The sequence below is a fragment of the Copadichromis virginalis genome, linkage group LG2 (genome assembly GCF_057382275.1).
Source record: "Copadichromis virginalis isolate Kocher_CV1m ecotype Utaka linkage group LG2, C_Virginalis_male_GT1.1, whole genome shotgun sequence".
In the NCBI taxonomy this organism is placed as follows: Eukaryota; Metazoa; Chordata; class Actinopteri; order Cichliformes; family Cichlidae; genus Copadichromis; species Copadichromis virginalis.
Window position 1 is genome coordinate 26,901,090 of NC_140619.1, and position 25,029 is coordinate 26,926,118.

Sequence of the window (25,029 nt, forward strand, 5' to 3'; positions counted from 1 at the left end):
GTCAGCAGCTGATTTCTCTTCGTTTTTTCCCTTCACACTATGAGAGCCTCTTCTCACCAGCACCGCTTTATGTGTGTGTAGCTCCCACACTGTACTCCAGAGTCGGAGCTGTGCAGCCTGCCTGCAGTGAGTTTAACAGGCTGGTGTTGGTGATGAGGTGACAGGCCTGCGAGCAATCAGACTGATTCAGTCAGCAAACATCAGATGTCTCCCCCCCTTCCTTTGGCTGATATTTCATACGCTTACCCTTGCAACAACAGAAAGATGGGGCAAGGGCAGGCTTTGCTTTTGGCTCTTTGTCATTTAGCACACATTAGCAGGTTGAATGCATAGTGTCAGTGACATGAAAAGCAGGCCAGAGAGAGCTGAGCGTCTACCTAAATGAAGGGTTACAAGCGATACACGTCAGCACTCCTTGATGATTTTCTTTTGTATACTCTGTCCTGTAACAGAGTTCAGATAACTCATGTATAGCACAAATGTTCTTGGTGCACTTTACATCGGCTCATACTGCATGTAGTAGAACATACACTCACCAGCCTTCATTAAGCACGCCTGTTCAGCTGCTCATTAACACAAATGTTAGCCAAGCATAGGTTCAAACCGAGCATCAGGATGGGGAAAGAAAGCGATTTAGCTCATTTGACCCTTGCACAGTTGTGGGCATCAGATGGGCTGATCTGAATATTTTCCACACAACCATCTCTAGGGTTTACGGACAACAGTCTGAAAAAGAGAAAATGCCCAGTGAGCGGCAGCTCTGTTGTGGCCGGAGGTCAGAGGAGAATGGCCCCACTGTAGAGCGCCTTTGTGATGTGGTGGAGCGGGAGATTCACATCATGGACGCAGCTTGTCTGATGCTGTTGTGTCAATATGGACCACAATCTCTGAGGGCTGTTTCCAGCACCTTGTTGAATCTCTGTCACAAAGAATTAAGGCAGCTCTGAAGGCAAAAAGGGGAGTTCAGCCCAATACCAGGAACATGTACCTAATGAAGTGGCTGCTGAGTGTATCAGATGCCTCCCTCACTTAGATTTCCCTGCCCAGCAGATGGCGTGCCCAACAGATGCAAAGCTCAAACAAGCAGCTGTGTTGGTGTTTAAGTGAAAGTAAAGAAAGAGGGCAGTAGAGTACCACGCTACAGCTGGTGGAAAATAAAGTCCACCACACTGAAACCTCGGGGAGCAAACAGAGTAAGACAGGAGAATAACTCATCTGGACACTTGAGATCATATCCACCATTAAACACAACGAAGGAGGCACTTTATTGTGTTAGTCTGCGTTGTTATTTCCCATGAAATTCAGCTCAGGCGCTTTTGAGAAGACGCAGGATATGTTTCAACACTTTAGAAGGTTTTATTTCACAGTTTCATCTGTGTAGGTGTTTAAAACTTAGAATTCAAGACAATTTAATTCTCAGTACATAGAGCTACATGTTAGGTTTACCAGAAACAACTGATATGTCACATAGATTTCTACATCTATCATACTTTCAAATCACTGACTAAAGTTTCATCATCAGGCGCTTTTAGATTAGGTGCTAATGACCAGACGCTCATCAAGGAGTGAAAAACCTATCCTGTTTATGCTCTGGTGTCCTCTCTGATGTGACACGTGTTGTGACATCAGGGTAAGATCCAAAGACCTGCCTAAAGTCCTTCAGAACGAGTTTCTATTATTTATCATTATCATTATTATTTTAGATACCTTTAAGGTCAGAGAGAAACCACAAAGATCTTCAAATAAAATATTGCATAGTAAGGAAAATAACAACAATTGATTTTTCCACTAAATACACCCCAAGAAGACTCCATGAAGCCATAAAATTCATGTAGGTAACTCTTGCAAGCTGTAGTGTCATAGTGCATGTAGCTACAATCAGAAATAGATGACCAGAATATGAAGTCTTTCAGGAAAACTCAAACAGAGCCACTTTTACAGCTAACATAGAGGTATAATAACTATTATGCTCTCTAACTGTAACAGTATCCTTGACAAAGGCCAAAGTTGTCTTTGCAGTAGCGGAACTGCAAACCAGCTGTGAAAAATGGCGGTGAAAATGTGATTCAGGGTGGCTTTGCTAACTCAGGGACAGGACATAGAGCATTTACTGATTCACCTGTGTACATTCTGCATCACATTAAAGAGTGCTTGAATATAATGCAAAGCCATTTGTCCATGAGCCAAATCTTAACAGGAAGTGCACCTTTAAAAAGGATGATAATGCTAAGTGCACAAGGAAATCTATCAATGGATGTCTCTGAAACCTGGAACTGAGTCAAAAACAAGATCCTGCTGTAGTGTTTGGGGGATTTGAAAATGGCTAAACCTTCAAGTGAAATAAGTCAGTCAGTCAGTTGTCCATCCATCCATCCATCCATCCATCCATCTCTAATTCAGGGAAAGGAGTTGAGCTGGAGCCTATCCCAGCTGTCATATATAGCAATTCTTTCAATTTACAATCACAGCACACCTCTGTATACTTTTAGTCATTAATTTTTTTTTGTTATATTAAACAGAGATCATGTGAAGCAAAGAAAGTATTAATAACACACATATAATGACAGACATGAGGCATCAGTAGCATAATATTTTTGGTCCATCACCCCAATTAAAATAACAATATTTTTTGTCGTCCTTGGTGGTCATGCTACATTTATCAAAACCTCCCGGGACATTAGAAAAAACGCAGTTTTGTCCAAGAAATGTGTTTCATGGATGCTTTTATTTTTGTGAAGCAGGAAACAGATAAAAGCGCCACTCTTAGGTTATTTATGCTTTATGTAACAGACGGAACTTTTTATGGCTGTAGATAATTTATCAGAATGTGCTGAATATGTCCAAAAATGTGCTACGCTGGACATCTTCTATCACAGTCCAACAATCTGATGGTGAAAGTGAAGCCCTGCAGAAGGATTTCATTTCAAAGCGCACTCATTTCTCTTCATCTGTCATCTTTTTTCTTCTCTCTCAAATATGGTCACATTTTTATTTCAATATCGCCTCCATTTTTTATCTTCATTTCCAAAGATGGGTGGAATGTTTTTTAAAGACTGACTTATTGATTGATGAAGCTGACTCTTTAGTCTGTTGCGCTATTATGTGTTTTCACAAGTAACACACGAGGGATGTAAAGCATATTGTGCTTGGCACCACAACAGACGCAAGAATAGTCTAGTACGTCCAGTTTTTGCTCATTGCAGATAGAAACTGAGAAACTGTAGCCCTCTGATATATATATATATATATATATATATATATATATATATATATATATATATATATATATATATATATATATATATACACACATATATATGATATAATGGCAGGTTATGTAGAGGAGAATAATATGTCATGACTCCATCATGAATCATCATTAATTTGCAAATTCGGAACATATTTTAATGATTTAATTTCCACAAAAGTTATTTGACACAACAAATCACACCTTTCAACTTTTATTTTATTTTGAAAAGATTTTTAATTTTTTCTATGGACACCTAAAATGTAAATGTGCCCTTTGGGTTGACTTTTGTTTAAACGTGGTGTAGGCTATAAATGAAACAGACGTGACAGTCAAGACAAAAAAGGTTCAGATATTTTTTATAGCGCATGTTTGAGGTATAAAAAAAGATAATTATTCAACACACTTTAGTGGGCTACATACTGAACTTTGAGGATAGAAACACAGTAAAGATCCTATCATGCTCGTATTGATCTCATACCGATATCAGTATTGGTATCAGTACTATCGATATTTAGATGAATCTAGAAAACACTACAATGACACCCGGATGGATAAGCTAAGAAAATGGATGGATGAACTCCTTGAGGCATCAAGCATAGAGTCACAAGGGTGCTTCCTCATGATGTACATGCTATGAGTTTCAAGGTTTCCATGCCAGCGATGTGTGCCTTCTTGGCACAGATGAGTATAAGATATGCATGCGAGGGACACGCAGACAGCAAAGACTTTCCACGTGTTTATTCTCGCTTCAACATGTCTGTTTTAAACACGTTAAAATGATGAGTCAAACATCACGTGGCATGTCCTCATTTCAGAGACCCCGTGTTCGTTAACAGTGTGATCGTTTTCAAAAGAGAAGCCTTCAGAGCTGCGCTGCATTTCAGCTTCTGTGTGGGCCAATATTACAGCTGGTTTTCATGTATTATCACCAGGGTTATGACATATGAATAGTTGCAGTGTGATAAAGACTCAAAATCACAAATTGAAGTGCAAATTTAAGACAATTTATTTCAAGCAGATTTGCAAACAAGGTTGTCATCAAGTGCTTCAAAGCAAACAAACGCCACAAATCCAGACATGAACAAGAATAAACCAATCGACATGCTTTTCATTACCTACTTTCTGGCTGCCTCAATAAAAAAAAAAAAGAAGGAAAGAGACAGTAAAAATGTGGGAACTCCTGAGACCCGTGCAATATCTGTTTTTGAGGCGCACTGTGGAATTAGTAACAGCAGTTCAAGCCTCCAGTAAATTGTCAGGTATTGCACAACTCTTTACTTCAAGTCTAAGCAAGTGAACTATGCTAGATGATGACCTCAAAACATTTAAAGGGAGTTAAATTTAACTTTTCTCCCTATCTGATTTCCACGAATGAGGTCAGGTCAGTGCTGTGCAAGTTCCAGCCCTGAATTCTAGATGTTTCACACATTGAGAAAAATAAAGACGAGCTCACTGTAAACCTGAGCAGACCCTCTCTGAATGGTGGAAAGATTCATACCAGTCAACACAACTTAGAAAACACAGATACAAATACTAGTCTGTTGCCGCAGCGACAGACTAGTATCTAACATTTAATGCTACAGTCTGAAGTGAGATCCAACTTTGTTTCTCCACATATAAAGAAGCAGAATTTCTTTTATTGTGAAAGTTTATCAGAAATGTTGTTGCTGTTTTTTTGTGGTTCCATTTCAGGCTTCTCTCTGTGCCCTGTAAATACTACTCCCCTCTAAGCTGGAATGAGTCAAAGCAGTGCCATCTTGAAGAGGGGAGTCAGTTTGGCATGTATGAACACTTCCAAGCAACATATGATCCCCTTGCACATTTTAAGACCCCTCAGAGAAACATAAACCTCCTCATATCCTCAGATCGTCTATTCTAGTCTTGCTGTTGCTGTGTTTGGCACTGTGGCCAGGCCTGGCCTGCGTAGGTGACCCAGGGGCAGATCCTGCTCCCTTCTTTCCTTTCAGGTCACATTCCTCTGGCTTGCTGGTGCTGCTCCTCTCCACCGCCAAGTTGTCCTTGTTCTGTTTGTAGGCTGCCTTGCTGTGGTAGGGGTGGAAGGACGAGTCTGTGGCCGCGGTGTAGCACGGCACTGGTGGGTAAGCTGGCTGGACTTGGCGGTGCTCGTGGAAGTAGTCATCGTAACTTGGGGCAAATGGCACTGCAGTCTCACCAGGCTCCTTGGAGATACTCCCATTGGACTGGTTGCGCCTCCTGAAGGTGATGCCCTGGCTGCACTTGGTGAAACCCAGATGGTAGATCTCTATGAGGTTGAGGAACAGAGACACAGAGGCCACTCCAAGCATAAAGATGATGAAGATGGTTTTCTCTGTGGGGCGGGATATGTAGCAGTTAACCACATTGGGGCAGGGGGGTCTGTCACATGTGTACATGGGTTTGAGCTCAAAGCCGTACAAAAAGTACTGGGCCACGATGAAGCCCACCTCAAACAGCGTCTTGAAGATCACATTGAAGACATATGTCCGCAAAAGCTCCCCCTGCAGGCGGACTCGTCCCTTATTGTCTCTTATCAGAGCCTTCTTGTGCTTCACATCCACAATGAGAGTCTGTTTGTCTGATTGATGACTGTGCTCCTTTTCTCTCTCCTTTTCTTTCTCCTTCTGCTTTTCCTCCATCCGGACTAGATGGAGAATGTGCCCCAGGTATATCAGAGTCGGTGTGGATACAAAGATTATCTGCAGCACCCAGAACCGGACGTGAGATATGGGGAAAGTGATGTCATAGCATACGTTCTCGCAACCGGGCTGCTTGGTGTCGCAGGTGAAGCCCGACTGCTCGTCGCCCCACACCTTCTCTGTCGCAGCACTCAGGATCAGGATGCGGAAGATGAACAGGACAGTGAGCCACACCTTCCCCACGACGGTGGAGTGCTCCTGGGCTTTTTCCAGGAGCTTTCCCAGCAGGTTCCAATCCCCCATGGCTGTGAGAGGTCAGATCTAGGACTACAGAGGATTTGAAAATAGAAAAAGTTATTTCATCTATAGACTGTTGTACACAGCAACAGAGATTAAATGACTACAGTAAAACTAATCCTGAGCGTACGCCTCATCCTTCCTGACGACTAAAAATTCTCTTACCAAGTTCAGCAGAGATCAGAACAACCAAGTCTTTTGGGAGCCAAGCTGCTAACTGAGCGTCCAACTGGGCGGCCGCCACTGAGCAGGTAGTGGTCTTATCCGCGTGGGTGCAAACAGGATTATATTTACTTTGGGAGGGTATATATTTGGCAAGTGTGGACAGGAGGAAAGCAGGTTTCAGACATGATTCTGCGGCTCCTGGCCTTCATGACCCACGCCATGGCAACATGAGCCACACGAAGTGAAATCAAACACTGGGCAGATGTGGTGGGAGTGTGAATTAGAAACAGTTGAGTAATGTTAGAGCTGTCAGCTCCTGTGACACATTAGGTTTTAAATAGATTCTGCTTCTGATGAATGGTCTATACAGTAGTAAGAGTGGAAGTAGAAGGTATGCTGCTCTGGAGGATGAATTCAAGTGTTGAAATGTGGCAGGTGGGCTGACGCTGAGGGAGCCAGCACCAGCTATCGCAGATTGGACAGCAATTTAAATATGGGACCCGCACTCCACGGTGTGAGATCCCACATTACAATGAAGAATAATGCCATCATTCGAGGAAAAAGAAGTGAAACAACTTCAACTTCTGTTCTCACATAAGACAGCTGTTAACCTGCACTTACAGCATTTGGCCACAGCATGAACCATTAATAAGTTAACTTTAGGTTTAGGACTATAATTTAAACTCCTGAAGAAACAAATATTTCAGTCTATAAAGCATAAAGTTAAAAAAAAAAATCACAGAAAACTTACATTTACTGGAGAAAGTCACCGTGTCAGCTCATACATCCTCTGTGGCAAAGCTTCCCACGTCTGGCAGGGTCCATGAGGCCTCACTGCTTTACCGACTGGCCTCAGTGCAACACTAATCTTAGGACCCCCAACAATGCCCTTGAATGGACAGGAAAAGCAGACTCTTGCGAGCCACAAACTTAGTTCCACGCCGACAAGCTCAGTGACTCAGTCTTCTGTCTTCAAATACAACTCTCGCAGAAATCAGAATCCAGGCCCAGGGGTCTTTAGCCGGCCACAGCACACATATGCACACACACTCAACCAAAGAACCAACCAACAAACCTGCTCTCCCTTGACCCTCCCTCCCCCCTCGGTTAAATTTGGCACGGTGTGCACTGTCCAGTGTAAACTATTAAACAAACCCCTGCTCGCATGCTACGGCGAGTGACAGGGCAGCTGGCCAATGATCTTGTCTGCTAAGTCTGTCTGGCCACAAGTGTTCCCGAGATCTAAATATATCACAAGGGTCTCTTTTCCTATCATGGGGGTGGAGATGGGATGGTGGTGGTGCAGGAATGATTTGGAGATGAACAACTACTGGCATCCTGAAGTTCCAAATCACAGTGACAGGAAAGGGGTAAATGTATTTATTAAAAAAGCGGAGTTTCAATGAGTTAAAATCCTAGCTACTAAACACAACAACTCACTTCAGACATATTTCATTATTTCATCAGGTACTCAAAGAAACAACACACTGCATGTTTGCTAAATAATTTCATATTATCTGCCAGTTTATTTCTTCATAATCCACAATGTACACTGTTTCAACCCATTGTATAGTTTATCAGGGTTGATTACCTGGATGTAAAATGCTACAGGTGCATTTAGAAAGGGTTTTTTGTATGTTACACGCACACATGGCAAACGATTTGTATAAACAGCTACTTTACATTTTATTTACATTTACAGGACAAGTGAGATGTTCACTAATATATCGTGATGGTTAATACTAGGGTCTGTTAAACAGTACGTCAGCTGCAAACATTTATTTAAGCCCACTGGAAGAAAATTTTACAAAGATGAAAAGTAAGGAAAGGTATTCTAACTCAAGGATATATCTGCAGTAATGAGACTGGACAAATTCTAAGCTGAGGTACCTCTGCAGACAAGCGGAAAGGACTAACACCGACATTTTTAACTTTTTGGGGATTATGAGCTGAAAATTGATGAAGGTTTACCGACAAGTCAAAGTGAACACACATGTAGAAGCCACAATATTAAAACCGCTGATGGTTGAACATCCTTACAAAACAGTGTTCTCTGTGGAAACTTCTTTCCATGCGTGAGAGTGCTACCATCTGAACACAACAGATCAAGGTAGTAACCTGGCCTCCAAACTCTCCAGACACACAACTTCAAAAAGTCGAAGTTTCATGCTTCAGTGCATTTGAGCTCTTTTGATGGCATGATATTAGGCAGCTGGTTTCAACACTGTGGCTTACAGGCACCGGTGATGACATGGCAATCATGTTTGGACAGTATTACATTGTTTTGTTTTGAATTGAAAATTTATTTTCTAGCACCAACTGTAGCAACAAGCGGTCTACATTAAGTTCAGAAAAAATCAGTGACCATCAAATAAAATCTAACCACCATACTGTTAACAGCTGTTCAAGTCATTTTACCCATTTATATGTGCTTTCCTATACATCCACTAGCTTCTAATGGTTTCATTTTTTGAATTTCTCATCCAGCATTTCAACTCCTTCAATAACCTCTGATTTTTAAAGGACCAAAGTGATGTTTCAGAGCATTTCGGTTGACTTTTACCATTACGTGTTTTCGTTTGTTTAGTTTGGAATCGTGGCGTCCACAATTTTCTTAAATTTCAGTATCGAATGATCTGCTATGGTGTGGACTTATGTACAGATTACAAACCCTTTTCCAAACAGCAATCTTTACAGACTTTTTGCACCAATTATAACTGGTATGTTTTAAATTGCTCATATTCAACAACAATTCTGTACACCTGTTTTATTCTTCTAAGAATACTGAGCTGCAACAACAATACGGCTGTTACAAAAACAAGGCATCACACTAATAGTCAGCCTAAGCTTGTCAACAACTTGACAAACTGCTATTTATACTAAAAAAATAATATAATGGAAGCCTTCAGAAGCATTGTGGAATCCAGAAAAAAGAAAAACAAAGAAAAAAAACCCTAAAGATCTAATCAAGGTAAGCTTGGTTTTACTGTAACAACAGCCACCTTGGATTTGAGTTAAAATGTTCTTAAGCACCAGTTTGGTCTTTAAACCTTCACTACAGACTCTAGTTTAGGCGAGAACGGCAGCCAATATTTGTGAGTAAAAATGAACAGATAAAAACAAGTATCTAAGATCCACTGACTGAATTATGTATAAATAAATAGCCAAAAAGCTGAAATTGACCTAATACACAGTATATATGTGACTTTAATGCATGAGATACTACGTGGTCAGGTGAGGTTACTGCTTATTAGTTCAAGAGAGTCTCAGAAAGCAGAACACCTCTCACCCCTCTCGGCTGGGCTCTTTTTGGTCACAGTGAACTTAGACTTGAGAGAATGATCTGCTATCAGCTGATTGATTTCATTTTGCTTGTAAGTGGACAATCTTTGGCTTATCCATGGTAACTTTGACTCGTCTTCAGAGCTGCGGAAGGACCGTTTACAGGCCCTGCCTATGAGGTACACCACCTCTGCCAGGTTGAGCAGCACACACACCGCAGACACTGCCAGCATGAACACAGTGAATATGGTCTTTTCTGTCGGTCTGGAGACAAAGCAGTCCACCGTATTGGGGCAAGGGAATGAGTCACATTTCACCAAACGCACCATCTTAAAGTCAGGATAGATCAAGTAAAAGATGTAGAGAAAAGCCACTTCGAAAATTATTCTAAAGATGATACTGATCATGTATGTCCACCACAGAGCGCCCGTGATCTGAAACTTCTGGTTCTTGATGTGTTCCAGCTCTTTGGGACTACTGCGGCCTGCCCTCTTCAGGATCTTCTTGTCGATGTGCCTTCGGTGGGCTACGTGCATGGCCACTAAGAGTGCAGGGGTGGAGACCAGGATGAGCTGGAGTGCCCACAGACGGATGTGTGAAATTGGGAAGAACTGGTCGTAGCAGACGCTATTGCAGCCGGGCTGCTGGGTGTTGCAGGTGAAGCCGGACTTTTCATCGCCCCAGACGCTCTCCGCAGCAACCACCAGGACCAGGATGCGGAAGATGAAGATGACAGACAGCCAGACGCGTCCGATGCCAGTAGAGTGCCTGTTTACACCGCTGATCACGGCATAAAAGGACCCCCAGTTCATTTTCGACTCCAGGTCTGGGGAAAAGGGGATTAATATAAGTTTTTACAGGTGTAGGCAGTTACATGTGTGGGATGCTTTGCATCTAAAAATCACCCAAAATTCTAATTACTAAGAAAATTTACTCCCTTTTTTATTACTGGCATGAAGTCACAATGGCTTGCCAGTTAAATAAGGTCTTTAGACTATAACTGCACACAAAACTTAGCATTTCAGAAAAAATCGAACCGGTGTAACATGAGTAGTTAGAGGTTTACCAGGCTCAGCCGGCGGTGCAAGCGGCGTAAGCAGCACCGGGTCCAAAGATGACCATCTTGAAGTATGACCTGAGCATCAAGCCGGATTTGGCAGTCAGGAACAACAGACAAGAATTGCCAAGTAGCCTGCCGGCTGTATAAAAACAGGGGCGATGGCCTGCCATCATGCACCGTCAGAAGACGCAACAGGTTGAAACCAATTGCAAAACATTTGCAGAACCACGTGATATGCTCATCCCGTATTAATACTCTACTCCCAGGCTGGCTTACAGCCCAACTGCAGACAGACTGACAGACTGCCAGCAAATTTCTCCAAGGGAGCAGCAAGACATGCATCTCATTGAGGCTTTCCTTTTTTTTTTTCCCCTTGAGAGATCTCTATTGTTTGAGAATAGCTATGTTCTTTAAGGTTTTCCTTTAACAGATCTTAAAATTATGTGACTTTTAAAGCATATTCAGTAAAACATTGCTACCATAAAGGGAATGATGATGAGACCGTAAGCATGCCAAGTATTTGCCAAGTCAAGTCACTGGGGCATGTCAGTCATCACTCACCCCAAATCCAACCTCTCACTGAATGTTAGTATAAAACAATTAGAAAGGAGATAACATGAATTTTTACCTTCAGCTGCTGGTGGTACACAAAAATGTGTACAAAATGGGAAGAAATAAATTCAAATTTGTGTTTTTTAGCGAGCCAAAAGGCTGGATTGAGAACACCATGCGTTTGGAAAATGCTAATCATTCCTCCGCCACTAGCCACTGCCCTGCACCGTAGCGGTCATATGCTCTTATATAAACTATTTACATACAATGGCACCCTTTATGGGGCTGCAACAAGACTCTTTCAGAATTCAGATCAAACGCCTCGATTTCCGCCTACCCCGGGGCAAAAGAAAGAATCTGTGTGGACACAAAAGGCCTCAGCCTGCCACATTATTTATTGTGCTTGGCAGGGCAGGGAAGTGAAGGACGCTGTTGACCCGAGTCACTGCTGCTGCGACATTAACAGGTTTACGAATTCACACAGATTATATATGAACTAGGGAACTACTGCATAGTCTAATGGAGTGGCTAATTTGAATGCTACAGCACTTTAAAAGATTGATTTGATTAAATTGTCATTTGCAAATAAAATACAGCTTTAATTTTTGATGTTACCTAGACTTTTTAATTCCAACAATACTAGCACAAGAATATATTAACCCAGTCACACAGGTTAGTCCAGTTAGGTCCAATATAACATGTTACCAAATGGTTCATATTAAAAGTTATTATTTACATAGCACCGTCAACAGGTTAGTTGTGGTCACACCCCCTTCCACGTAACAGTAGAAACCATGATTTACGGCAACACAACGTGGTCGTTTGTCATGTACAATCAGATGACACACAGTGGCTCACTGTGCCATGGGTTTTCCTGCATCACTCGCAGGCCGTAGTGGGAGGGTTTGGGTGGCCTGCTAATAATCTGAATGAACTGCACCTCATTTACATTCTCTCTACACAAGGAAGAGACACAAATGTGCAATTGTAGCAAACACATCTTTATTTCAAAGGCAAATCTGCACAAATAATGATAGGTTTGCCATTGCATAAGAACAATATTATTAAGTCAGCAAAGCTTTTCTGTGATCAAAGAAAAATTATACATTTAAAAAACAAAACCAAAAAAGACCTGTTGTACCATGCAGATAAGGTAATAATATAGATATGAATACAACTTAATAGAAAGCGGGTAATCAGACTGAGCAGGCACTGTCTAGTGGCTAAAAATAATCAGGACTTGAAATACAGTTCTGTTCTTAAACACAGCAAAATGGAACAGGTTAACCAATATCTTTAAATTATACAGTCAAAATAAAACAAGCAAAACTAGCTTTGTATGCTTTCCCTGTACATAAAGAATAAAAGCTCGAGATACAAAAGAAAAACATGACTTAATGTGTACTAGTCCAGTTAATCCTTTATAAATCTACTTTTAATTTCTTTCTTTCTCTCACACACACACACACACACACACACACACACACACACACACACACACACCTGAACTACTTCCTTTGAGTGTAGCATGATATGAGATACTTCTCCCAGTCAGAGTCCTGTTTCTGGGCTTTAAGCTGAACACTGTCTACAAAATATCAACATAGAGCGGTGACAATGAGGAATAAACACATCGCATTGAAGTATATTAGTGTAGTGTGGACTCTTAGAGAAAATGCATTTTTAAAATATAATGTAACTTACTTCTTTTGATGAGACTGGTCTTCTTAAGTTTGCTGTGGATGGCGTGTCCATTCTGGGCCAGTCTCAAAGACAATGAAGCACCCCTCCTGAAATGATGTGTTAAGTGTGTTCATTACTTATTGGTCCTTTTTGAATGTAGAGTAGATGATTGTATTTTGCCTATTTGTGGCACAAACAGAAACAGTGCTGTGCAAAAGTCTTTCTGAAAGCCTGGACAACAAAGTGTTTCTTTGAACCCTTGCTGCTTTTTTGCTCATTTTAAGAGGAACATTTGTTAAGCCACCCAACACTGTGGCCTTTAAATGATTTGAGCATTAAGAAAAGAAAAAAGAAAAAGTAAACTACAGCCTGTTGCCTGTTTATGTTTTCCCGTTTCTTTTGCTGAATCTATGAAAAATGCCAAAGATAACAGTTTAACAGGCATAATAATATTTTTGCATCAACAAGGTGATTCCTAAAGAGCTATGAACTTAACACTTAGCATATTTCAGCATGGAGTGCAGTGTGTCCTCAAAAGACTTTGGGCAAACTGGACAAGAAGAGTACAAAAGAAGTAGCAGGCAAAATCTGTGGCGACAAGGTCTTATGAGGATGAAACTTCTGGTGCCGTCATGGTTTGAGGTTCCATTTCAAGCCAAGCAAACTTATATTAAAAATAAATAAATAAATAAATAAACAAAGCTTAACAGAGGAAACGGAAAAAAGAGTTTCAGCCAGAGGTACTGGGGATCTTGTCATGACTGATGAGTACTGTTAAGATTTTGATCCACCACCATGCAATGCCATCTGCAAGGCATCCAACTGAAGATGGCCAATCAGCATGACAATAATCCCAATGTCACTGCTAATACAGTAAAAGGATACCTGGATAGAAAACCGCAGTCAGTAATGAACTGGCTGCCTCAAAGCAGATTACTGAAGCAGTGTGGGATCATCTCGACAGAACAAAAGGACAGCAAACTTCCCAAGAAGAGTGCTGAATGACCTTCAAGAAGCCCGGAGAACTATTCCTGAAGACCATTTAAAGAAGTGACAAGGAAGCTGCCTAAGAGTTCACGCTGCATTCAAAATGATAAGTGGTCATTCCAAATATTGATTTTGAAATTTGTAAGAATTGTGCAAACTCTGTTTTTGCCTTATTTCCTGCATTTCCAGGTATGTTTGCATATGTTTCAACAAACTGCTGCACTTGTTTTCCTAGCAAAATACATGAAAGGAAAGGAAAAAGAAATGGGTTGTGGCTCAAGACTTTTTCACATTACTATACAGTCACCATGCTACTTCTTAATTTAACAATTTACATTGTTTAATGGTGACGTAATAATTTTTTTACTGTTAAAATTCTGTCCACTGAAACTTTTTACGCCACAATTAATTGACTGTGCTTTATGTTTCGATACCTCATGGCTCCGAGCTTTCCCTTCTCCATGAACAGCTCGACTGTAACTTTGCCTTCCTGTGGGTACAGCCTAGCATAGAGGGTCCTGTTGTGTACAGTCGCTTTGAACCAGCCGACTGCCTCCTCAGACCAATCTCTCCCATTCAGAGGCATCACCTAAGGGGTAGGAAATACACACAAAATACCATGAACTGAGATAATTCATTTCCTTTTCTCACCAAGTAACAGATAACGCTGTGACTAATAGTGGACAAATGCAAATAATTAAGCCCACACTCTCACAGCACAGCTTTTTAACATTTCCATGTATGCAAACTCTGGCAGGGACAGTCCGTATGACTCTCTCTGAATATTTTTACATGTCCATGCAGGTGTACTGTAAATCCACTTACATTAGTCAGTGAAACCTGCACAGCCTGAAGTGGTATAGTAGCCATTTCAGGGGTCAGCTCCTTTATATTTGACAGTGACAGACAGGCAGTGTCACCATAGTCCAACCTTTTCACTTCCACCTTGATGGATGTCTCTGTCCCAGCACCATCTTACATCCAAAAGACAGAGAGCATACAAAGCAAGACTAAAAATCCAGTGTGATATTCCCAAGTGGCTACCAGGAAAACAAAGTGACACTGCTACCATCTAGAGGCATACATCTGCAAAAACATTTCAACACAAGGACAGAACCCACCTCTGCTCACGCCACATATCTTTATCACCTGGCTCCTGCACCATTGTTCTCGCTCGGCGACCCAACCCATTACTACGGTTCCAATATCTGGAATGCAGTTCTGCACAGCATTTGAACTACTGGCTTTCCAGCTGTGCCAAATGAAAATAATAATGATGATGACCAGAAACATGTGGGTTATTAAAAAAGAAAAAAAAAATCTACAAAGAAAACGGTTATGAATAAAAGGCATAAATGGCTCTTTAAGTTCTGAAAATGTCATCAGTGAATCAGCGGGAAAATCTGAGAAAAAGCAGACTTAAGTTTAGCCTCAGCAATGAATGACTTACTCTGTGGCAAAGGCCTGTAGCTTCTCATGGGAGTCTGCCTGCTGGATGTAGAAGTTGCTCGGACTCACAATGTGAGACACCACAACCTCAGTCTCTTCAAATCTTCGGATTTGGAAATCGGGAATCTTTAAACTGTTGGTTGTTGCCATTTTCGCACCATCAGAACTGTTATCACGTTCAGGCTCTGCGCACTTGGGACTTTTGGGTTTCCAGTGGATATTCACACCCACGATCTCTGGCTGAGTAGTTATATTTTGGCAGTCTTCACTTCCCAAGGGACCAGGATCAGAGACCCTCTCCACTACCTCTGCGAAGATGTCTCCAATATCCCAGAGTTCAGTTTGTGTTGCAATCACGCAACTATAGATGAGAGAGCCACTTGACTCGGCTTTTTTCACTCTGAAGACTGGGGCTCGGGTTTCAAACTTTGCATTCAAAGTTTTTGGAGCAAGAACTTCTACCAGATCGGTGACAACGTGACTGAACTGGTCTTTTTGTGGTGTAATGGTAGGTGACACAGGCTGCTGTAAATCTGAACTGTATGCACGTTTAGCCCACTCCATGGCCGTGACCTCCAGTGAACCCATGTTTTTAACTTTTGCTCTGAGGAAGTGCAGCAGCTGGGAGGATGTTTGTTTTTGGTGTTGCACCTTGACATCATCTTCACATCCCCAGTGTAATAGTGGTGTGGTGTTCATGGGTTTTGGGTTACTGAGCTCGGGGAAAACAGCTTTTAAGGGAGGTAAAAGTATTTGAGGCCTCTCTGCACTTCTGTCACGGCTCTCATCAGTGACAGGTGGAAAAATCCCAGCATCCACTTGGCTCTTCTCCTCAAAATCAACCTGCTTTTCTTCAACCTTAAAATCACAACTTGAAGTCAAAACAGTGCTGGTGAGGCTTGAAGAACGCCTGCATATCATGTTGTCCTGATAGCCTGCCGCAGGCTTCGAGGTGAGGAAGCGTTGTAGCTGCTGAAGAGACACCGTGGCTCCCAGTACCTGGATTGCTTTTGCTATTGAGCTCGCCATCAGCGAGTTCTTTAACATGGGCCCAAACTTAAAAACATCTGTAATCTGAATCTCTTTGATGCCAAGCTGCTGTATCTGATTTCCGCTGACTCCATTTTTAACCTTAGGAAGAAGACAAACCTGCGGGTCTGACAGGGAAAGCAGGCAGCAGAGGTTTATTAATACAGTTACTTATCCATCTGTAGCTATACGATTAATTTATAACTTACCAGCTGTGAGGTCCTTTAATGAAGCTGAAAGCTTTGCGACTGTTTGACATTTCACATCTAAAGCTTTTGAGAGATCGCTGAACAAGTTCCTGGGACAAGATGAATTCAGGTAACCTTGGACATCTTTATAGGCCTGGTTGTAAAAAAGGGGGAAATTTGTGTGGTTTATTTAAAAATACACATACATTGTGTTTATTAGTTCAGAGGAAACCAATTTTGGCAGTCAGCTGATATTTCACGTTTTTGTAATGACGAACACACTGTACCTTTTTCCATTGGTCTTAGCAATATCAGCTAATGTAAGTAAATGCATTAATTAGTCGCTCGCTTGCCAGCTAGCTTTACCTTGATGGTGAAGTTGCGAAGGTCTTGTTCAAGTTTATTCCGGGCATTTTCCAGCAAGAACAGCTGGTAAGTTAACTGCACTTTCTGGGAAATCATGGAGGGCGCCGACTGAAGGGTGACAGCCAGCTGGTGAGGAGCCATGGCGTGCGTGACCCCTGCCAGTATGACTGGTGGCTAGTTAGCGGCTAGTTAGCTAGCCAATTAGCGTTATTATTCCTGACTTTGACGGTCCTTTTCTTTTCATAGATTTTCTTGGGGGTTCCGCAAATTACCATAGTGGAACGATTCCTTTTAGTCTACTTTTTGACCTCGGTTTCTTCTTTAAAAACCCGGTTGTCATAAAAATGTATCCCACTCCTTTTTCCACCAATGCCAGGCCGCCATCTTGAGAAGAGGCCCCAGCCAGTAGAGGTGGGCGGAATGGATCGAAAAATAAACCTCAAATATGCACTATGAAGAAAGTCCAAACCTTTTTGTGTGGTTTAGAGACAGAAAAACTTGCATTCCAGGTCTCCAAAGACTCCGTTTCAAAAGACCTGAAAAGCTGAAAGTGGTGTTTTGTTGCGTTAACTGATTATTGTGGAAAGTAATCATTGATATAGTAGTGATTAAAACGATAATTCATGGCATACTACTCTCCCCCAATTAGCTACCCGAATAACAAATAGTAACCAATCCTGGCCCTGCATTTACTTGGTATTGGATCGATACCAATATTTGTAGTATGGAACAGCATTACTGTGAATGAGGGAAATGTGAATGTTGATTTTTTTTTTTTTTTTTTTTTTTGCTAATGTGCCTGTCTCTAAAGTACTTTGCGTCTACATCTGTTTTTAAAATGATTTAAAAAAAATAGATTTCAGACATCTTTCATAGTGCATGTTTGATTTTTATTTTCATTTCCAATTAAATTAACAATTAAAAGAATTTAGAACTTCTTTTTTTTTTTATCAGACAGCATTTGACAGTCTAGAGCAAGGATGTCAAGCTCATTTGACATAGTGGGCTGCATAGAGCCCACTTTGATCCATAAGAAGTTTAACCATCCATTGAATTTCTCAGATATCTTCATATAACAAAAAGAAGTACATTTTAAGCAGAATGTCTCAGTTTTTCTACACGATAAAGAAATGCTGCTGTATTAAATGGAAGAAATCTGTCCATATTGTAAGTACTGGATGTAACAGACTATGACTTTCTAACTGTGGACCCTCTTTAAAAAGATAGAAGTTTCAGTTGTAGATATTGCATTTAACTGTTTATCTATTATTTAGTTACTTTGGTGTGTTATGAATGGTTACGAAGGAGGTCCTTATCAGTAGAAAAAGCTGTCAACCTTATAGAAAATACAGTTAAAAGTCCCAAATTTATGCCCTTTTTCTCAATTTTTTTCCAAGTCTGTCTAGTTGGACAGAATGGAGTCTTTGGCGGTCTGATTCTGGCCCAGGGGCCATGTGTTTGGCACCCCTGGTGTAGAGGTAGAAACAGAAAGTCGTGCAACTTTGCATGCAAGCTGTTGCTAATGTCTAAATGCCAGTAACTATCAACACCAAGAAGAAGAATGAATACAATTTACTTGTTGCATTCCTATGGTTTGACACCTAATGCTATCCACACAGTGTTCTTTTCTTCAAGTGCTCTTTGCTTGAACTTGTCAAGCTGCTACTTGATCTAGAAGCTGAAACGTGTGGGTGGGGCAATACAGACATTTTACTAAAGTTAATATTGCTCAAGAGTTAGATTGATAGGCAGTTTTGCTGTACCCGTGATAATGCTGACATCACATATACTGGTTCCAGTTGCAAAACGGCACTTTGCATCAGTTTCAAGAAGAGGGATTTGCCAATAGGAAGACAGCAAGAAAGATTGCTCAATGGCATATCTTTTTTTTCTTTTGGTGTACATCCAGAGGTACTTGCTTACAATTTCAAATATCTTTTCATGCCATTGCCAGTGGATCAGAATTGTAGGATGCAAGTCAAAGTTTAATGTTGTGTTGCTTAGTTTCACAATCTTAATGGATGACCTTCTCTGATCATGACCTTACAGTTAGGATTCTATGACTTGGTGGCATTTCAACTATAATTGTTCACCTTCCCACCTCATTGATTTATTTTGTAGATACTGAAATGCGGGGAATGGTATTCTTAAATAAAGAACTGCACGATATCGTGGTTATTCAGTGCGACATGTTTATTATGTAAACCATACACCGTTGCAACATCTGACCACAGTCTCCAGGGTCAGAGCCACACATTATATATTACAGAACAGGCTGGTATAATGACATTTCTTGTATAAAGACAAAATAAGCCATTCTTATTTAAAAATATATACAAATCAATATGTTTAAACAAAAGCTCTCTTACAAGGGTCTATATGGCAATTGTGTTGAATTATTCAGGAGTCCAGTCGTGACTCTTGGAATGTTCTGCAAGGCTTCATAGACGTCATAAAAATGTAATCCATTGGCTAAAGCTTTTAGTTTCAAAACAAACATTCACGATGAAGAATGGATACGAACTCTTGTGATTCTTGATTTGACGTGCACTGTAACCAAACCACTTGGGAATCAGTAATGCCAATTTCCAGTTTAAGATTTTAGCTTCAGAGGTCACGAAAAGTTTGCAGGTATGTCCTGTAAGACTGTAATGTGCAATAACCACAATCTTCACTTTTCCACCAAGTTTATGGTATGCTTACTTTACATAGCCCATGTGCATGTCTAAAATTATCTAAAAAAAAAACTGTAAAAGACTGATTTGAGACTTCACACCATAACAGATCTCTGTGTGCAGCACAGCTTCCTGCTGAACATGATGAAAACTGCTAACAAAACAATTGCAAATAAGACAATTATCATCATTTGTCCAAAATGAACTTCCTGTGCCTTTGTGCGCAATGAACAGTACAATGAAGGGTTCATCAGATATTCTGTCACCGTAAGGTTTCTAACTCTCGTAAAGCATTCTGCCTCACTGATATCGGGCACTGTAATCTCCGTCTCATTTAAGACCATCAACCATCTGTTGTCACAGCAGTTGAAAGGATTCCCGCTTATATGCATGACGGTAAGGTTTGTGGATAAAGCACGAATCAACGAAGGGTTTAAAGTTATAAAAACATTATGTCTTATGTCAATTTCTCTCAGGGGAGAACAACTTAAACTTCTGGGAATTGTATCCAGCAGGTTGTTCGATACGTTCAGGTGGGTTAATGCCGGCATGCACGGTAGAGACAACAGACGAGAGCTGGTTAAGTTGATCTCACTGATAATTAAGGACTGAAGAGTTGTTTGCACACCTTCTAGCGCCCCCTCTTGCATGACCAGTGATGGATTTTTTGCAAGGCTGAGGGAAACCAAAGAAGTCCCCTGAAATGTGTTAGGCTGAAGCATTTTTATGCCATTTCCTTTAAGATTGAGGTGTTTTAGAGTCCCTAAGTAGGCGAATTCAACACAAAGGTCATCAAGATTTGTTTGCTGTGTTGAGTTAATGCTTCCTAAGTGATCAGCAGAAGTGCAAGGTTGGACTGAGTTGTCTTGCAGATTTAGTCTTTCTATTTGTGCGAGTGCACTGAGAAAAGGTGGGGAAATATATACCAGCCTGTTGCTTTGCAGGTCAAGGTGCTTTAGGGAGCGGAAGAAAAGCTGGCGAAGGGGTCCTGAGTCAGAGTCATTTCTCACATCCCAGATGATGCTTTGTAGACAGTTATAGCTGAGATTCAGAGTTTCTAAAGACAGCAATAGGCTTAAAGTCTCGATTGGGAAAGACCTGAAGTGGTTGTAGCTCAGGTCAATATAAATCAGTGGCATGGGCCTCCAGTTTGAGTGTAGGTTGTTTTTTATTGCAATTTTTTCACCTACAATCTCACTATAAAGAGAATTTGTCTCTGACACCAAAGCAGCCTCTGAATAGGAACCGATCATGTTATTCTGTAAATAAAGATACCGCAAATGGTTCGTTTTCGGAACGATTGGAAAATAAAGAAGTTTGTTGTGGCTGAGATCAAGAACTTCAAGCCTGTACAGCCTGCTGTCCTCATGTGTGACAAAAAACTCTACAGAGTTTCTGCTCAGATTTAGAAATTTCACTTGACGCAATTTAAAATCACAAATGTGCGCAAGATTGTTTTTAGCCAAGTTTAACACCTCTAATTGGATCAGTGATTCGAACGTCCCTTCTTCGATCTCAGATATCAGATTGTCGTCAATAGCAATGGCCCTCAGGCTTTTACTCTCTGTGAATAATTTGTGTGAAAGTCTTGTTAAAGCATTACCGGTCATCTTGAGCTGATCGAGGGCGGATTTGTTTCTAAGGTAGTGCTCGGCTGCAAAGTCACTCAGGCCGTTCATTGATATGTCCAAATCCTTCAGCCCGCTGAGGGATTGGAGGGCTTTGCTGTTATTGCCAAGGTTGTTGTTTAGTTCGTTTCTGGACAAATTCAGCTGCTCAAGTCGAACCAGGTTTTCAAACAGCCCCTCGGAGATGAGATCCAGCTGGTTGTTGCTCAAGTCCAGCTGCTCCAAGCAAGGCAGCTCAAGCTTGTGCAGCTGTCTGATGAAGTTATTGGACAGGTCCAGTCTTCTGATCCTTATATCCAAATCCACAGGGATAGAAGAGAGATTCCGATTGTTCCAGGACTGCTCCTTGAAATTAAAGGAACACAGTGTGAGCCTCAGAGATGGGGCACTTTTAAAAAATATCAAAACCAGCAATTCTGTAGGCTTAAGAAATAAATAAATAGTGCAAATTTAAAAACATTTAGCATTTATATTGATCATGTTGAACCTACCCTCGAAGCATAATACGTCAGTCCTGTTACGCAAAGGTCATGGCTGAGTGACCAGAGTAGTAGGAAGTTGGAGAACATATGTCTGACCATTCTCCCTCTGCTGCTGCTGCTAAACTGTACCACTGCTGTTGTCAGAGCTCGTATGCACTCACACACACACACACCAACACCCTCTTATAGCCATGCTTCATCAAAAAAAAGGGAGAGAGAAAACAGCTGTGGCCACCAGATAGGGAAGGTGGATACTATATTTAGACAATAAAGACATGACCACGTAGACCGCCTCTTTCTGTCAAGCTTAGGTCACATGTAAGCGAAAACCTTATAATTTGTAAAAAAACAAACAAAAAAAAAGGTTTGTAGACAAACATATTGTGTTTTTAGTGCTAAGTGAAGCCACTTTTAGAGATAAATGCATTTAGAATTTGCTAGCACTTTAAATACAAGTTGAGAAATAATTTGCACCGACACATTATCCCATTTATAACAACTTTAATTAGATGATGATACATTATTTATTGTGGTATTCAAGAAACTTCCTGGGAGATAAATTTATACATTTGTTTGTTCCTGACAAAGTCTCTGGAAACGGAAAGCGTTTTAAAATAGACAAGAGGAACAAATAAGCAGACAGCGCGTAGGTGGAACAGGAGGGAAGCCCCCAGCAAGGTATAAAGGAACACGCCTAAAATAGACTGATGAAAGGAGGTGCTGGCATATGAGTACAAACTTTTGGGAGTCAGCCCAGGACATGCACCCAAATTCTACATTTTAAAGCTAATATATATTTGAAAAAAATGTATTTGCCTGGCAGGAAAAATAGTTTTCCTGCTGCTGCCACTCTGCTTTATATCTGCACAGCCCTCACGCTGCTCAGTGTCAGTTTCCCACTTCCAGCAACAGTCAGCTGCATCCTTATCATCCTCCTACTGTCTTGTCTCAGTTCAGCTGTATGACACCAAAGAAGGTTGAGTCTTCATCTGTAGATATCAGGGCTGTGGGCCTGTCTGGGATCACCAGTTCTAGCTCGTCATCCTGAAGCAACTGCACTGTGCCTGCAACAGAGGACAAACGCTGTCAGAAAGTGTAAATGTATTTAAACGTACAGTACATGTTTGCTATACACAAAAGCCTTTTTACTATTGGTGCTACTTTTGGATTGTTTTTTCTGCTAATGGACTTGTATGTTGTCGGATATCCTGGATATTATGGCCATCTCATGGTTTTTATGAGGGGTGGCCCCCCCACTAGGAAGTTGGCTTGATGGGTTTGTTTCAGATGAGGGGCACTGCCCAGGGCAGAAAAATGGAGCCAGTGCAGAAATACCAAAAACTGCAGTTTGTCTAATGGATGCTTGAGGCTGGCACCAAAACCAGGTCAAATACTCTATAGTACAGTATAGTACTACAGTTAAAAGGCCTGTGCAGCATTAACAAGCATGTTTATAGCCTGGCACAAAAGAAAGATTTGGGAATTTATCGATAAGCTAGTGCATGGTAGCTGAATTTTCTTTTTTAAATGGAGGCTGGTGATATTTAAAACTCAGGGTGTGCCCAGCTTGACAGGTGTCCCAACACAGGAAGTTACAGTTGACTGCACTTGCGGTGTTAGGGCCTTTTGGAGCGTTTATAAACTGAATTATATGAAAAAGTATAATTTGCTGACTTGTTTGAATTACTACAGTTCCTGAGATTCATTAGCCTCTTATTTACCACCAGTAAGTAGATACCCTTTGCAGAAAGCTAAGCAAGCTCCAGTTATGGTTATGTCTGGTTCCAAAAGTGCAAAATAGCAGCTCTCAAAATGCTTCAAACTATTGGCCGACACAGGCTTAAAACCTGGAATAAACTGTGTAGCTGCACAAAGGCCCCGATATAAGATGAACAGGGATTATTTTGAACTGTAAATTATTGCAAAGCTACTTTAGTATAGTGTCTAAGAATAAAAATGTGGAACTAGAAATCAGCACGAGAGATCCACTTTCAAGGAACAGTGTAACATTTTCAAAAATATGCCTATTTGACCTCGATAAGTAGAGGAAGGAACAGCGCTGTGTATTACAGAGAGCGCCTGTATCCAAAAGCAAAAAAACCTCCACAGCAGCAGTCTCTCACTGACCTGCAGTGTAGCATGTGTTGGCAGGATATCTATCGGGCATCGCTTGCAGGCAGCGCAACAGCTCGGCTTCAGCTGAGGCCCTACTTCGAACGACATGACCCATAACTATGCTTGGGCTTTCAAACAAAACCTGCAAATTAAGCAGAACATTACCTAACTGGTTGGAACAAATCATATGCATGATCAATTTAGTTCTGCTCGAGTTAGAGTGACACAATACTTGTCCAAACACCAAGTAATAACCGTCTTCTTGGACAACAATTCTGTTTTCCTTTTGTGAAATTGCATTTCCTCGCTGTGCAGAAACAATCCAAGAGATCACAGTTATATTTCCTGTGAGAAAAAGGCAAGATACGCTTCATCAAAATAATGGCAGACGGTACAGCCAACGACTTGGATTTAGTTTTACCTCTTATGTCTGGCCGTTTGTTAGTGTCAGCCCTTAACTGCAGAAATGCTGTTGAAGCTGGCAAGAGAAGGAAATAAACACTTGACTTTCATTTTTTTATTAACTTAGCATATACTGTTTGTGCTGTCATTACCAGATTAGACTGGAACTAACAAGATATTTTCAGTTCTCAGCTCTGACCCACCTCTAGAACTGCCTGGGTCCCTTTTGACTCTCCTAGAAGATATCTTCAGAGAACTGAGAGCTTCCTGGAAGACTCTTGACTTAATGTCCTATGAGAAAAACAAAGCCTTGCGATAAAATTTATTATTGCAGCGCTATCTGAACAACTCACTAATGGTATAAATCTCAGTAGTACAATGTCCAAGATGACTCCATCCTGTATAATCAGTGACATACCTCGCTTGTTTTAAGCATCTTGGCCAATTTCCCATCGACTCCCTCAGAACATGGTTGATTTAATTGTAGAATTATGTCTCCTTGGAGTTTGCGAAAATCATTTTCTAAAACCCTGGCTCTGTGCACCAGGAAAAGACTGAGACAAAACATGAACGCTGTGAGTGATAATAACGCATTATAGAGCATTTTGAGACTAACAAGCTGTCCCCCCCCAGTCCCCAAGTTACTCAAACGAGTGAAGTCACACATCAGTACACTCCGGAAACCTAAACGTTCAGTTTCAAAATTAGTTTTTAAAATGAGGAACTATCTTTGCCCTGCCTCTCAAGATGGAACTCATTTGGACTGCATGAAAATTACAGCCA

At 41.1% G+C, this 25,029-nt stretch overlaps 5 protein-coding genes across 8 annotated transcripts; all 5 read right to left on the reverse strand.

Moving 5' to 3' along the window:
• Positions 1–4,232: 4,232 nt before the first annotated feature.
• Positions 4,233–6,189, reverse strand: LOC146717444 (gap junction alpha-3 protein-like). Its single transcript, XM_085476315.1, has one exon. The coding sequence runs from the start codon at positions 6,187–6,189 to the stop codon at positions 5,104–5,106; it is 1,086 nt and encodes a 361-aa protein (XP_085332441.1). The 3' UTR covers positions 4,233–5,103.
• A 1,494-nt stretch (positions 6,190–7,683) lies between these two features.
• Positions 7,684–11,807, reverse strand: LOC146717445 (gap junction beta-1 protein-like). 2 transcript variants are annotated; one of them, XM_085476343.1, is made up of 2 exons: positions 11,319–11,807; positions 7,684–10,456 (listed from the first exon to the last, which is right to left on the reverse strand). In XM_085476343.1, the coding sequence occupies exon 2, from the start codon at positions 10,440–10,442 to the stop codon at positions 9,615–9,617; it is 828 nt and encodes a 275-aa protein (XP_085332469.1). In that variant the 5' UTR covers positions 10,443–10,456; positions 11,319–11,807; the 3' UTR covers positions 7,684–9,614. The 2 variants fall into 2 exon arrangements, with proteins under 2 accessions (XP_085332469.1, XP_085332462.1); XM_085476336.1 differs by having other exon boundaries at positions 7,693–10,456; positions 10,697–11,807.
• Positions 11,808–12,222: 415 nt separating this feature from the next.
• On the reverse strand, positions 12,223–17,590 carry LOC146717446 (uncharacterized). Its single transcript, XM_085476326.1, has 8 exons — positions 16,945–17,590; positions 16,600–16,732; positions 15,363–16,518; positions 15,034–15,164; positions 14,738–14,886; positions 14,347–14,501; positions 12,947–13,032; positions 12,223–12,830 (listed from the first exon to the last, which is right to left on the reverse strand). Exons 1-8 carry the CDS (start codon positions 17,083–17,085, stop codon positions 12,751–12,753), a joined length of 2,031 nt encoding a protein of 676 aa, XP_085332452.1. The 5' UTR covers positions 17,086–17,590; the 3' UTR covers positions 12,223–12,750.
• Positions 17,591–19,134: 1,544 nt separating this feature from the next.
• Positions 19,135–21,848, reverse strand: LOC146717447 (transforming growth factor beta activator LRRC33-like). Its single transcript, XM_085465882.1, has 2 exons — positions 21,739–21,848; positions 19,135–21,592 (listed from the first exon to the last, which is right to left on the reverse strand). The coding sequence occupies exons 1-2, from the start codon at positions 21,826–21,828 to the stop codon at positions 19,715–19,717; spliced, it is 1,968 nt and encodes a 655-aa protein (XP_085322008.1). The 5' UTR covers positions 21,829–21,848; the 3' UTR covers positions 19,135–19,714.
• A 368-nt stretch (positions 21,849–22,216) lies between these two features.
• On the reverse strand, positions 22,217–24,913 carry LOC146717448 (tumor necrosis factor ligand superfamily member 13B-like). 3 transcript variants are annotated; one of them, XM_085465904.1, is made up of 6 exons: positions 24,665–24,913; positions 24,450–24,537; positions 24,266–24,322; positions 24,077–24,189; positions 23,857–23,986; positions 22,217–22,793 (listed from the first exon to the last, which is right to left on the reverse strand). In XM_085465904.1, the coding sequence occupies exons 1-6, from the start codon at positions 24,911–24,913 to the stop codon at positions 22,678–22,680; spliced, it is 753 nt and encodes a 250-aa protein (XP_085322030.1). In that variant the 3' UTR covers positions 22,217–22,677. The 3 variants fall into 3 exon arrangements, with proteins under 3 accessions (XP_085322030.1, XP_085322039.1, XP_085322021.1); XM_085465913.1 differs by having other exon boundaries at positions 24,089–24,189; positions 24,665–24,899; XM_085465895.1 differs by having other exon boundaries at positions 23,857–24,189; positions 24,665–24,899.
• Between the last annotated feature and the right edge of the window lie 116 nt (positions 24,914–25,029).